Consider the following 14,061-nt stretch of genomic DNA (forward strand, 5'->3'; position numbering starts at 1 on the left):
AAGCAAGAAGAAGAAAGTGAGAATGAAGACAGGGAGAAGACTCAAGTTCTACCCCAGAAGCTGGAAAGTATAGAGCAGGAGGCCAATGAGAACTTCTGGGCAGGGCTGAAAAACAAGTGAAAGTGAGAGCTTCTCTCATCTCTGAGAATGCAGCCAAAAAATCAGATTACTTACAGTAAAAAAAGACGAGGGAAACAGAAAAAAAAGAAAACCCCCTGAAAACTGGCAGCAAAGAACTGTCCACACTCCTTGGCTACATGCAATGCTGGGTGGAAGGGGTAGGAAAGAAACAGGACAAACTGCAGCTTGGAGCCAAAACGTTTCCCTCCTGGATGCTCCTGGCTCAGTTCAGCCCTTTGTGTCTCTCAATTTCAACCCCTTATGCACTCCCCTATAATCATCATAATATGTGGCTGTTTGCTTGCTCAGTGTACTCAACTTCCTCACAGCAAGCCAAGCTCAACCCAGCCCCTAGCATTTATTTCTGGATTTTAACCAGGCCTGCCTATTACCAAACAAGACTCAGTGTGGTTTGCCATATTCACTGGGAGAGAATAAAAGGAATTGCGCTCAAACACCAGGGTTTGTGGCCAAGTTCACCTCATGCTGCTGGTGGTGATATCACCGTTATTTCACTTCGCTTCAGTACTTTTGAAACTGCTGTGGAAAAAGGGAGGATTTCAGCTCTGCCTCTGGGCTTTGAGGGAGATGCAAGTGATACTAACAAAATGGACATAACTGACTGTTGCCCTTTCATTAAAAGAAAAACCCCTTTATTAGTCAGAAGTCAAATTATTGTTACAAACCTGTAATGACTAAATAAAAACAGCCAACAGAATGTGAGCAGGGCAGACATCAGCTGGGAGATGGAACAGCCCTTGAGACAACATAGCTCCAACTCTGCCTAAAATAACATTTTTCAAGAGCTGGCCCCACTGTGCTTGGTGTGGGACACCAAGCCAGGTCCCACAGTCCCAATCAGCGGTGCTCGTGACACATCCTGAAACCCTGACTCAGGCTTCCAGAGCTGTCCTGTCAGTCCCCAGGGGTGCCGCAGAACGCCCTGTAGGGACATCAGGATGGGCTGTCCAAAGGATTTAGGGCAACATGGGTAGGATTCAGGCATCTGTGAAAGTCTTTGCCAAACATCTCAAAATGTGATGAGGAACAGGTTTTCAGCTCTTTGAAGCTGGTGCTGCCCACCCAGAAGCTTCACCTGGGAATGAGGGACTGTCCCATGCCACTTGCCTGCCAATTCCCATTGTCGTGGGTCTAATGTGAGTTCCCGTTTTTGTTTCGGCAACAGGAAGCACATCAGGATCTCAGTTTCTGTTCTTAAATCATAGTATGCGATGCAAACACCTCACTGAAAGTCAGGAAAACAAACAGACAACCTGAAAGCCCCAGAAGAACTCCTCTACCTGGGAAAGAATGGAAATCTTTTTCCCCTTGCCCTCCAAAGGTGCTCGCCTGATTTTGCAGGGAGTGGCTCAGGAGGGCTAAATGCCTGGGGCTGACAGTACTGCAGACTCAAATGCAGAACAAGAGCTGTGGCTGCAAACTTCTCGTCACTGGCAAACTACAACAATTTGGGTAGACCAAACTAAATATCCTAATCCACGGACAGCTAGAGAAAGGAAACGCATTTTTCTGTGTTGATGACACCGAACAATTCCATTCGTTGGGAAGGACCCGGGAGGAGGGAGAAGAGAAGGAATTTCCATTGAGAGTGCCAAAGATGCAATTAATGTCCTGTCATAGAGCATTTATACCCGGTGAAATTCATTCCTGTGCCGAGGGCCGGCATAAAGTTACGTCTCCCTGAAGTTGCAGCTAACGGGCAGAAGGAACGGATTTCATTTCAAGAGCGATGTTCCGGATTCCTGGAGGAGACACTCAGCAGTGAATGAAGCACTGTGCAGCAGAGCCTCAGCAGCCTTGAAGTGAATTTTGCTGTGACCTAACAAAAACCACAGACCTGAAATTGTGATGATTCAGAAATTTTCAGGTCGCAACAGGGGTTCTTGCAAAATATTTGGGAACTGCAGGAAGTGTTTAATGGTCTCCCTATGTCAAGGAGAGGAATCCTGACCTTTTCACTTCACGATTCTTGTTCCTTATAAGCAACAATTTTAGCAGGAGATAATTAAGCCCGAGTGGCCTTTTTTCCTAAGGTTGCTTCTAGAATAACAAGTGACTTGGTCCTCTGTGTACTGATTCATCCTCTCTTTGCTGTTGGAATTTGCTGAAGAATGGCTTCAGGGACAGACCGTGCTCCCAGTCACACGTGTGGCTCCCCACAAGTGTGTGCAGTAAAGGAAATCAAGTGGAGAGGTTTATCTGCAGAGCAATATGATGGAGCAACAAAAGTCAGGAGAACCTTATAAGGATATGTGCCTTTCCTAGCCAAGAGTCAAAAAGGTAGGATTTCAGTAGGAAAAAAAAAAAATTTGAAAAGACCAAGAACATGAATCAGAATACCAATGGCTAAAGCAGAGGTTTGGGACATTCCTAATCCTTATTTGGATGCAGAACCCATGAACGGGTGGTTTATAAATTCAAACTGATGTCATCTGAAGGAAGACTTCAGGTGAATCTTCCTTTCATTTCCTGTTAGCTTGAGGGACAAACTGACAGAGGGACAGACAAAGGAGTTAGATCCATTTCCTGAAATAAATAAGAGACATCTCACAAAGTTTAACAGCATGCAATGTAATAATTACTACATGCGTGTGTTGTAATTACTGTCAGAGATTCCTTTAAAAAAAGAAACCAAGCTGTTCCAAATCATCTTGAAATACTACTTGTAAGACTATTTCTGCCAGCTTGTAAATGATGGCTATGCAAGAAACTAATTTGAGCATCACTGGAAATTATAATTTTGTTTTGTGTGCTTCCAGTAATGTTTTCTCAAACAAGGATCTTGCATTTGTCCCTGCATTTGTGTAACTAATTCTGTGGAAAGCATTAGACACAAGCATTGGACAGCTTGCTGACACTATCTTTTCTCATTCAAATTTCAGACAATGCAATTTTCAGTTTGTGTAAATACTTAAACTGCCCTTGAAGACCTAAGTGCAGTGCAAAATGATGTGAACTGGACTTAAAATAAACAGAAATTAGGTCAATGTCAATAATTTAAACTTCATGGGAACTATACCTGATGCATGAACCTTTTATACGCCACTTGCAAATAATTGCTAAAAGCAAGTATTTCTTCCTCATGTTGGCTTATTCCACTACATCCTGTTTCTCAGGTACTCAGCTCTTACATTTAAGCAGATTTCCCTGAGCAAATTTGATATATCATAACCCTGCTGCCCTTGAAGACTTCTCATGACCCTTTCCTTTTCTGTGCCAATTGAGCTTAATTAGCACCTTGTATCAGCAGCAGGATCTGTTCACACATTCATTGGCTCTGTACTCAGTAACTGGAAAAATGACCTCAAATTGCCTCCTCATTGCATGTATGTGTTTCCTAGGATGGAAACTCCCCTTTCCCACTGATTTCCACTCAGTAATTCCAGCTTTGGAGCAGGCTAAGTGAAGTACATCCAACGCTCAAACAGCAACATTTTCTGACGATGTGCTTTTCACCTGACTTTTATCAGAGAATTCCAGACATAAGGTGGAATGTGAGATGGAATTTGAGGATGACACATCATGTCTCAGCTCTCAGAAAAGCAGGAACAATTTCTAAAAGCAGGTTCTCATTTCAAGAAACTGGATTCGCTGGTTTATGATACTGTGTCCCGCTTCAAAAGCTAATACTCTCCCTTGCTATGACCACCTTAGTTCTGTGAATATTATGAGGGCTAATGTGTGTCCAGTGACTCAAAAGAAAAAAAAATAGATAAATTTTAAAAAAAGCAGTGCAGTGGATCTAAAAATAAAAATTAGGAAAGGTGGGAATTAGCTCACCACAGCTCACCTCAATTGCCAGATCAGGTTTCAATTTCCAGTAAGTTTTCAGTAGAGTGGCTTGTGTAAATGTATCTGGGGGCACTCCTCACACAGGGGAAAAGAAATTTCCTTGAAAACAGATACCTGACATCACAACTACGTGTTTTCCTGGAACAGAGCACGAGCTGGATCAGGGCTCTGCCTACTGACATAGTGTTCATCCCAAGAGTGATATTACTGCTTGCAGGTCAGTAAAGAGAGCACAGTGGGCTTGGAAGTGGAACCAGAGCGTGGTGCTCAACATGCTGAACAACTCTTCTGGAGCGTTGAGGATGTTCACCTTAAAGGTGTCTGGAAACACTGTTGGCCACTTCACACTCAGGTTTGTTTGAAGAGTTGCTTTTATGTCTCAGGAACTGCAGCAGACTTTTTAGATTAACAATCCCATTGCCAAGACAAAATATGTGTGAGAAGCATGAAAAGGGTTATCAACACAACCCTCCTGTATGATCTGAACTCGGGTGCTGGTGCAGGCACTGTACCAGAATGGGGCAGGCACTGTGCTTTGTTCACCGGCAGCCTGAGAGCCACACTCACTGTGCACACTCCCTGCTCTGCAGTATTCCTTCAAACCAGAGAAAGGAACCGACCCCCCCAGAGCAGCAGAGATGCCCGCAGGGAGAAGATGGATGGAAGAGGTTGACAAAATTTGTGTACAGCAGGGTTACATTAGGGCATCACACTGAAGAAGCCTTCCACTTAATAAACGTTCAACACCTAGTATTTAATTTTTTCACTTTTCTTTTGTTCTCAGAGTTCATTTCGGACAGCAAGAAATAAAGTCAGAGAAAGAGGGTGTTAACTTTATTTTGAAGGGAATGCAATGACACCGATTTTTCCACGTGAGGTGTGAAAGCTTTCAACCTCGAGTTCCCAGCAGTAGATAAAACATCACTCAGGGTTTCTATTTCCAACCCGTATGTTACACCTCACCTTCTCCCCCGTGCAGAACATTACTCCTCCTGAACGGAGCGGTGTCCGCTTACAGGCAGCGCTGCTCCAAGGCAAAAAAAAAAAAGTTTGCCTCTCCCCTCAAAAAAAAAAAAAAAAAAAAAAAAAAAAAAAAAAAAAGAAAAAAAAAAAGCCATTTTGTTCAGCCAGATGTTGTACAAAATGGCACGGCCGCTGTGCTTGAGGGGGGCCGGGCCTCCCACCCCGGCGGGGCTCGGCGGGGCGGTGGCGGCCCCCGCCCGGCCCCCGGCGGCGCCCAGGCCAATGGGCGCTGGGGCGGCGGCGGCCGACTCCTCCCGCCCACCCGCCCTATATAGCGCCGGGGCAGCGGCGCCGTCCCGTCCGTCGGGCTGTCCGTGCCGAGCCGAGCCGTGCCCAGCCCAGCCGTGCCAGGATGCCGGACCGCACCGTGTGGCGGCTGGCGCTGCTCGCCCTCTGCCTGGGGGCCGCGGCGGCGGGGGGACAACGCCGCGGAGCCGGCGGCAAGAGCCGGCGGCAGGCGCAGACCCAAACCACCTCGCTGCCGCAGGGCAGCGCCGCGCAGGGAAAGCGTGAGTACCGCCCGCGGGCAGGGCAGGGCAGGGCAGGGCGCGGGGCTGGGCACGGTGGCCCCGGGGAGCTTTGTCTGACCCCTCGGCTCGGCGCACCCGCACGTGTGTGCGCCCCGGGCCCCTTCCCTGCCGGCCGCTGCCCTCGGTAACGCCGAACTTGCCTTTCTCTTCCCCCTCTGCATCCCCATTCCTCATCCTCCTCCTCTCCCCCCAGAGACCTGCTATGACAATGGACGGTACTATCAGATAAACCAGCAGTGGGAGCGCACTTACCTGGGAAACACTCTGGTCTGTACCTGTTACGGTGGGAGCCGAGGGTTCAACTGCGAGAGCAAGCCCGAACGTAAGTTGGTGGCCCCTTTTGTCTGCGTCGAGACCCCAGCGCGGCTTTTGGTGCCGAATTAGCCAAGCCTTGTACGAGTTAGGGCTGGCAGCCCAGGTTTTCCACTGAAGTTTGGTGCTTAGGGTCAGTAATGGGATCTACACTCAATTACACTGAAGATCTGGCTTGGGATTTTCAGAAATGCTTTTCATTAGCGATGGGCCTGCCACCAGAACCCTGAGCCAAACACCACTCATCTCTCTGGAGGATTGGATCTAAACATTAATTTTGGAGCCAACCTCTTCTTTATAATGAACTGAACTGACTCCTGGACTCGCACGGGGAAGTTCAAATCTGGAGTCACTTTGCAGCTCTGGCTCTGCTCTGTTTGATTGCTTCACCCCAACTTTTCATAGCAGTGCAGTGTCGTCAGCTTGTTTAAAAATATTTCAACTTACAACTTTCCACAGCCTCCCGGCCGTGCTGTGAGCTTTCTGTAATTGAGTGTAAAATGAGATTGTTTAGTCTGTGCAGAAAAAAGTTTAGGGAACAGAAAGAAGTTTAAATGCGAAGTCTGCTGGAGGATGCGTCTCTAGGATTCGGTGTAGTTCAGTTTATCAGATGCAATTTATCTGAGGCCCCTGGTTTGCCATAATTCCTTTTTCTTGCTCTGGAGATAGAAGAGACAAAAAACTGGTTCCTGGCTGATAGTGTTCATGTAAGACAGATGTGAGCATCTCAGCCATCTGTTCTGCAAGGTTTGTGTGCTGCCTGCCTCACAGCTGTAGTATTTTAAGGAGTGCTCCGTCCCCTTACTCCATAAGAGAGGGTTCAATCTACTTTTCCTTCCCCTGCAGAGATTCCCAAGTTTTACAGTGTTGAAGTCTAGTAGGAAGTTTTCCTTGTGACACAATGAACTTTATCTGCCCAGCAATGAAGAAAGTTGTTCTGCTTCCCATCTTGGGTCTGGTGGCAGCACTGATGTTCTGTGATCACTTACCTATGCATGAGCAATACACGAGTAGTGAACTTTGCTGTTGACTTTGGTGGGGCTGCTGCAGAATTCGGGATTAATCTACTCAATTTTTGCTGAGTTGGAGCGAGGAGGATTAGCATGACAAAGCACGCAACTTCCAGGGGTTCTTTACTCCCTCCTGTCTTCTCTGCTGTTGACTTCAAACAGCTGGGATTGATGCTTTCAGGCATGCCTGCCATGTGCAACTTTTGGTTCCCTGAGGGAAGGAAGAAGAGGTTGTTGAGCATCATGGGGGCCTTGAGGTGGTAGATTTCACCCAATTTCCCCTCTGCTGTTTCCTCCCGTGAGGAAAGAGGAGACTGATAGGCATTTTTCCCCAGGAGAAAAGGAGTATCTGTATGAGGAGGCAAGGAATGTGTTTCTGTTGACTGTGCATGTTACTGGTGTGGTTACATTAAGCTGACTATTTAATTCCTTTTTTTTTTTCTCCCTCATAGCTGAAGAGACCTGCTTTGACAAATACACTGGATCCACTTACCGAGTCGGGGAGACCTATGAGCGCCCCAAGGACTCCATGATCTGGGACTGTACTTGCATTGGAGCAGGACGTGGGAGAATCAGCTGCACCATTGCCAGTATGTAACAAGAGCCTATTCCTAGAGCTATTGTTCCTTGGTGTCATATTTTCCAGAGCAATTTACACGGTATTCCCAGTAGCTATTAGCTCCAGTTGCGTGGGGTTTAATCCAAAGCCCACTAAAGCTTTGAAATTAAAAGTTTGACAGGTATATAAACCAGCAGCGTGTCCGTTAAGATTGGCTTCATGATGCAAACCATGGGGACCCCATCTCTTCAATCATGATGCACAACCAAACTTCTCTTTTGTTTGAGAGGTCAGGTGCTGTGTGAGAAAACATAGGCCAAAAATTCCTGTTAGTGTCCGGCCATACAGGCTAGTAATTCATTATGTACAAGAGTGCGCGTTGCATCTTCACAGGTGCAAGTACGAAAGTAGTTTTTTTGATTGGGGAAAAAAGTCTGCTCTGCAGCTGGTGGGTCAAAGTAACGCCATCAGTATTAATGGGACTACTCAGAATAAATGATAATAAATGAATGCCACCTGAGAGCCAGTCCTTCAGCCTCCAAAACTGTCGTTGAACACTTGTCTCTAAGGGAACTGGGGTTTGATGTCCAGACAACAGCTTAACATGTTTCTGCAACTCCTTTTTCACTAGCCTGACCCATACTTTCCTCTTGCTCTTCCCTCTCTTCCCTTGGTCCTTTCTCCCCAGTTCCCCTTTCACGTCTCTGTCTGGAAATCCTTTCCTTATTGAGTCACTGAATTGTTCACAATTTCCCTTTAGTTCATAATTGGACTTTCTGTGAGCACAGAGGAAGATTGCTGTGTGTCAGGATTTTTAAACTGAGATTTCAAAGTCTCTGAGGTACCTTTTGAGAAAAGTCTTGCTGTTAAAAGGATCCAGTTTCTTGTTTAAGACACACATGCAGATCCTAGTAGTGTTGCCACAGAGGACTCAGAAACCAGCCATCATTGTAGCATGGGAAAAAAATAATGCATTAAATCTAACAAGTAAAGCTGGAGCCCTTCTGAATTTAATGGCATTTTATTGGGTAGGGATGATAAGTGTTGTAGGAAAAAGAGTCAGTAAGGAAATTGCAAGTGTAAGGGCAGCCTTGTTTCCTCATCATCAGCCTGGTTTAGAGCTCACTGGAGAGTCTCACTGACTGCAACTGGCTTTGAATCAATCTTCAGAGCTCTGAGATTCCCTGCTTTCATAAATGAGCCCACAAAACATTTTACTGGCTTTTAATAAATGATGGGATGTGGGTGTTTTTTCTTTTTTTTTTTTCTTTTTTCTTTTCCTTGGATTCTTCCAAAGAAACAAACTTTGTGTTTGCAAACTGCCCTGCACCGTGCTGCCCTCCCTCAGCCTGGGCTACCTCAGAGCTGTGGGGCACAGGTGGGCTGGAATCTGCCTTTCCAGGGCAGGCTTTCCAAATCCCCAAAAGAGGTCTGATTTCCCACCGGGCTGTCACACCAAGCACCTTTTTATCTTCCATGCACTGTCCTGGCCACCATGTCCCTCACGGGTGGCCGTAGAGAAACCCGAGTGGCGCCGCCTCAAACAAGATGGAGGCGACCCAGCCCTCAGCCTGAGGGCAGGGTCTGAGGGAGAAACAGCGCCTCGTCGCTCCCTGGCATTCCTTTTTCACCAGCCAGGCTTTGGTTGTGGTTTGGAACACGGAGCAGTTCGCTGAGGGAAGGACAGGAGTTAGCTGAGGACAAGGCCTGGGCAGCGCAGAAAATGGCGGGCACCAGCGGAAAAGGGCAGGTGCCGGGGAAAATGTTCAGCGCCATTTTATAGGCTGGTGCCCCCCCCCCCCCCCCTCATTCTCGTCAGTGTCTCTCCTGTTTCTTGCCCCTTCCCCCAGCTGACCCCCTTTGCCCCTCAGGTGGCCCTCACCTCGTTGCCGCCATGCTGTCCCTGGTGCGCCCCTCACCTCGGCTCCCCTGTCTCCCCTCACAGACCGCTGTCATGAGGGCGGCCAGTCGTACAAGATCGGCGACACGTGGCGCCGGCCCCACGAGACGGGCGGGTACATGCTGGAGTGCGTGTGCCTGGGCAACGGGAAGGGCGAGTGGACCTGCAAGCCCGTGGGTGAGTGGCCGCTCCTTCCTTCTCCCTCGGTGCCGTCGGGGTGCGTGGGCCCTTCCTCCTTGTGGCCCCGGGTGGGAATGCCCTGGGTGGGCTCTGATCCGCTTTTCCCCCTCACAGCCGAGCGATGCTACGACAACGCAGCCGGGACATCCTACGTGGTGGGAGAGACCTGGGAGAAGCCCTACCAGGGCTGGATGATGGTGGACTGCACCTGCCTGGGTGAGGGCAGCGGCCGCATCACCTGCACCTCCAGAAGTAAGTGCCGGCTGCCGGCTGCTCCGCTTCATTTATCTTGCTGATTTATTCGTTTATTTCCTTGCTTATTTTTCATGCTGCATGGGAAAAGTTATTCCTTTGTCTGCCCTGTGCGAGTAGCAGTAGTTTGAGGGGGATGGCTGTCCTCTGAGGAGCGGTGGGAGGTGAAGAGGGGACAGAGGCCTGTGCTGTGCCCCAGTCGCCATTTGCAGTCTGTGAACGCTCCCTAGAGCTGGTCGTCTGTGCTGGGGACAAGGGTGCCTACGTTATTTGGGGATTTAATCTCATGGAGAGAGAAAGGCTTAAGGAATCTGTGTGTCAGCTGAGCCGCAGCCAGGCATCTCCCAGGAAGTCAGGGAAAGTGCTTGGCCCACAAAATGGCAGAGAGTTTAGCCTAGGGATGTCCCTTTTTGTGCTTTCAAGGAGCCTTCTGAGGGACAGTCAAGCGGTTTTTAAGTTAAATGCCCTTTCCAACAGCAGGATCTGCAAAATTAAAATGTTTTCTTACTTCTTTCTCTCTGTTACTGTTTAATTTTTGTGTTAGCTCAGCCGGGGTTTGTTTTACTTGCTCTACCATCTCTTCTATCAATTTTCCCACCCCATTTCCCGCTCCAGCAGTGCAGGTGAATTTCTAACAAAGTTTTTGCATCACTGAGGGACATTACCGTAAATAATCCATTTTATTCGTGTTTGCAGAGCAAACAGGACTTTTAAAACCCAAAATCTTCCTTGTTTATTGACTTTCTGTTCCAATCCTGTTAGCTCCACCACAGAGCTTACTTCTGTCTCGGGTTTACACCAGTTGCCTCAAGAAAATTTAGCTTTGTACCTTACGCCTTGGTTATGCAAGGTTTGAGAACTCTCCTGTAGCCTTTCATTTGCCTCATATTCAGTTGCCTTGGGGCACAAAAATAATGGATTTTTGCTGATAGAAACAGCAGACCTGTGAAGAGTAAGGTACTAAGGAGGGTGGAGATTAAAATGGAAGACCTGGGGAGACTTGGTCAAGAAATAAGCTATAAAAATCGACCCAGCCTTTGTCAATATGAAGTCTGTTAAAGACATTTGGGGGGAAATCATTAGCTGTCAAATGGGAATGAATAAAACAGAATGTGTTGTTTGTGAATTTTGGAGGACTTATTATTACTAATAAAATGTATTTGGCAGTAGCTTTCTTTCCATAACTCAGGTCTGTGCTGTTGTATCATGGGGGAAATTGCAATGTAAGGACCTCTTCATTTTTCATTTTGTTTTCCAATTACATTTGAATAGAGAAATTGAAATTTATGTATATAAAATGATACCTCTAGGCCACAAAATGGCATTACACTTCAAGTGTGTGCTGCTGCTCTGTATCTTTTATGGCCAGCATTTTCCAGAATCACAGCTGATTGCTTCAGTGACATTTCAGCTATTCGTTGAGAAGAGTGTTCATAAGGCGCATTTTTTTTTCACATTTGCAAAATTGCATGATGAATACCTCGCCAATTTGCCATGCATTTGGCAAATGCTCCATTTCTGGTCATTCTAGCGGTGTGAATCAGCAACATGTTTTCTACATTCACATTCTGTCCCGTGTGCTCTCTCAGTGGCAATCTGGCTTAATGCACATGTCCTTCTACAGTTCTTCATAAATCCATGTTCATTGATCTGTGATTGTATTTGAGCCACTGTATCAAGTTTCCCTTGAATAAGTAGGTAAAATGTTGTAATGGAAGAAGAGCTAGTTAATCCATGTGGCTCTGGCATGCAGACAAAAGTAGTTTGTTGTGCTGTCCTTTGAACCCATTTGCTCAATTCATCAGAGGCTGTGGGTTATTAAAGAGATTTAGGAAGTCTGGTACTCCTGGTGTTACTTGAGCAGCTTGTATTAACTTCACTGTGGCTTCATGGGGGCTTCTTTTGGAAGAAATGGGATTTTACGTGTTGCCCTCAAACAGCTTTTAGTCCCCTCCAGATGAGAGAGAGCCCTGAACTTGAACTGTGCCCTGTGTATAGTATGAAATGACCAAGCTGCAAAGACTCCTGTTTTTTTTTCTTAAAAGAAAAACAAGAGTCATTAAAAAAAAGTGTAGCTTTAAGGGTGTGTGCTAGACAGAATGGGTTTAGATTGGCTTTAAAAAGTAGCTCGTTTTGACAGTGGCTACAAAGTGAAAGCACAGTTCTGGAAATGAATGGAAATCTTCCCTTAGGCTAAAGCCCCAGGATTTTGGGATGCTCTCAGCCTTTGCAGTTTAGGCTTTGCAGGCTTTAGTGCACGTGGGAATTGCAGTAGTGGGCTCCAGAGAACGAGGTGAGCCTTTAATTCAGGCGAGCTTGTTTGATGGGGTCGGTGGTGGAGAGCTGGGAACTGCCCAGTGAAGCCCCCCAGTGCAGGCCCAGCTGAGAGTCTCATTGCTCACACAGATCGCTGCAATGACCACGACACCAAGACTTCCTACAGGATTGGAGACAACTGGAGCAAGAAGGATAACCGTGGGAACTTGCTGCAGTGCGTCTGCACCGGGAACGGCAGAGGCGAGTGGAAGTGTGAGAGGCACATGTCCCTGCACACCACCAGCACTGGTGAGTGGCACATCGTGGCTTGGAACATAGGGAAGGGGAAGGGGAATGGCAGGTTAGGACTTGAAGTTGAGTTGTTCCGTCCTAATTCAAGTATTCGAGTCTTGTCTGGGAAGGATCGGCTGCAAAGAGGGTCAGAGTTCAGAAGATGCTCCTTGTTTGTGCGTGGGGAGATAAGATTAATTGGTACCTTGTTTCCCTGCGCAAATGGGGCTGGCACATACAGATGGGATTGCCTGCGCAGTCACAGGGCAGTAAATCACTCCTAGGGCCCTGCATTCACAGCAGCTATCTTTGTCTTGGGAGCATGGCACTCCAGGTTAATGTTTGAACTTTATGTATTCGCCTCAGGGTAACTTTCTTGAAATGTCCTTTATTTAAACCCCACTTGAGACCATCTGGTTTCTTTGACATGATAAATACACCTACTAATGGCTGAGCTTTAAAAACCCCAAAATGTCAAGGAATGTATACAATGCTGTTTAATACATGGACCTGAGATAGCTTGTAATTTCAGTATGAAATATTGCCTAGTTTACAGGTAGCATATTTTTTGTGCCCAAGGTTTAAATCTTCAGCTCCTAAATCCTTTTGTTTATCATTTTAAGGATCTAGGTTTCTTATCAGTGAGTGCAATGTAGAACTTCTGTTTTCCTGCAGTGCCTGCACTAAATTTTACTTGGTAAATGACCTTTAACTGTTCAGTGCCATCAGGTTAACTTAAAACTCTTAGAAGGTCTAAACTTCAAAATGCGTAAAACTTCAAGAGTGCCAGTATTTTGTTTCCATTATTACTTCCCCTGGAGGTTCCTGTGGGAATCATTAGCAAAAATTTATAGGATGTAGACAACAACAAGCCTCTTTGTCTCTTGGTATTATTCCAAATGATAATGTACAAAAACTTTGGTTCAAAATTTTAAAATTGCTGACTAGAAGAATACATTTTAAGTTTCTTCTTCTTGTTTTTCAATGAAAAATTCAAAATTAATCCTTTTTGCCTTATCTCCTTGGTAATTTTTATCCTCTTGTCACTGATCCTGATTTTTCTATTCTACATTTCCTTCAAATATTTTTTTTTTGTTGTTCAGAAAGAACTGTTTTTTAAACAATTCATATGAAAAACAGTTTCTGAATCCTTTCCAAAGCCACTCTACAGGGTTGGAAACCAGAGGCTGTCATTAGCAGAAAGAGGGAGTTGTTCCTCTGATGTTGAAATTTGCTAAGTGGAATGATTAAGCCGCATCCTGGGAAGCTTAAGGATGGAGTCCCTGAGGTTTTATTATCTCAGCACTTAATGGCAGCCTTCTGCTGCTGAGCTTTGTGTGCCACATGTCCCCCGTGTCCCACGTTGTGCCGCAGGCTCTGGCTCCCCCAGCATCACCAACGTGCAGACGGCGCTGTACCAGCCGCAGCCGCAGCAACCCCAGCCCCAGCCCTACGGCCAGTGCATCACCGACAACGGCGTCGTCTACTCCGTGGGCATGCAGTGGCTCAAGACACAGGGCAGCCAGCAAATGCTCTGCACCTGCCTGGGCAACGGAGTCAGCTGCCAGGAGATAGGTATGAGTTGGTGTGGGGCGCCTGTTCGCTCCAGCGAGGCCTCTGAGCCCTTTGTGTGCGTGTCAGAAATGTCCCCTGAAGAAGACATGCTGGAGGAAGGGGCAAGGGGGGAAGAAATGGTTTGGTTATTTGAAGCCTGGTTCTTTAGGGCAGGAACGTTTCCCAGTGAGCTATATATAACCTGGTGAGGGGAAACAGAGCCCTTGGGGGAGCAGCATTAATAACTTTATTCAAATGGGG

At 46.7% G+C, this 14,061-nt stretch overlaps 1 protein-coding gene across 6 annotated transcripts in view; it reads left to right on the top strand.

Annotated features, from left to right (window-relative positions):
* The first annotated feature begins 5,254 nt into the window (after positions 1-5,254).
* The window catches only part of FN1 (fibronectin 1), a 51,918-nt gene continuing 43,111 nt past the window's right edge, over positions 5,255-14,061 (top strand). For all 6 annotated transcript variants that reach the window (XM_066189428.1, XM_066189426.1, XM_066189429.1 and 3 more), the window contains exons 1-7: positions 5,255-5,465; positions 5,680-5,808; positions 7,261-7,398; positions 9,313-9,444; positions 9,562-9,699; positions 12,106-12,264; positions 13,621-13,821. In XM_066189428.1, coding sequence (XP_066045525.1) covers positions 5,309-5,465; positions 5,680-5,808; positions 7,261-7,398; positions 9,313-9,444; positions 9,562-9,699; positions 12,106-12,264; positions 13,621-13,821 — 1,054 coding nt within the window. In that variant the 5' untranslated portion in view covers positions 5,255-5,308. The remainder of the gene's footprint in view (positions 5,466-5,679; positions 5,809-7,260; positions 7,399-9,312; positions 9,445-9,561; positions 9,700-12,105; positions 12,265-13,620; positions 13,822-14,061) is intronic.

The sequence above is a fragment of the Chamaea fasciata genome, unplaced genomic scaffold, assembly GCF_029207755.1.
Source record: "Chamaea fasciata isolate MVZ Bird 193981 ecotype frontalis unplaced genomic scaffold, bChaFas1.0.hap1 SCAF_8, whole genome shotgun sequence".
NCBI lineage: Eukaryota > Metazoa > Chordata > Aves > Passeriformes > Sylviidae > Chamaea > Chamaea fasciata.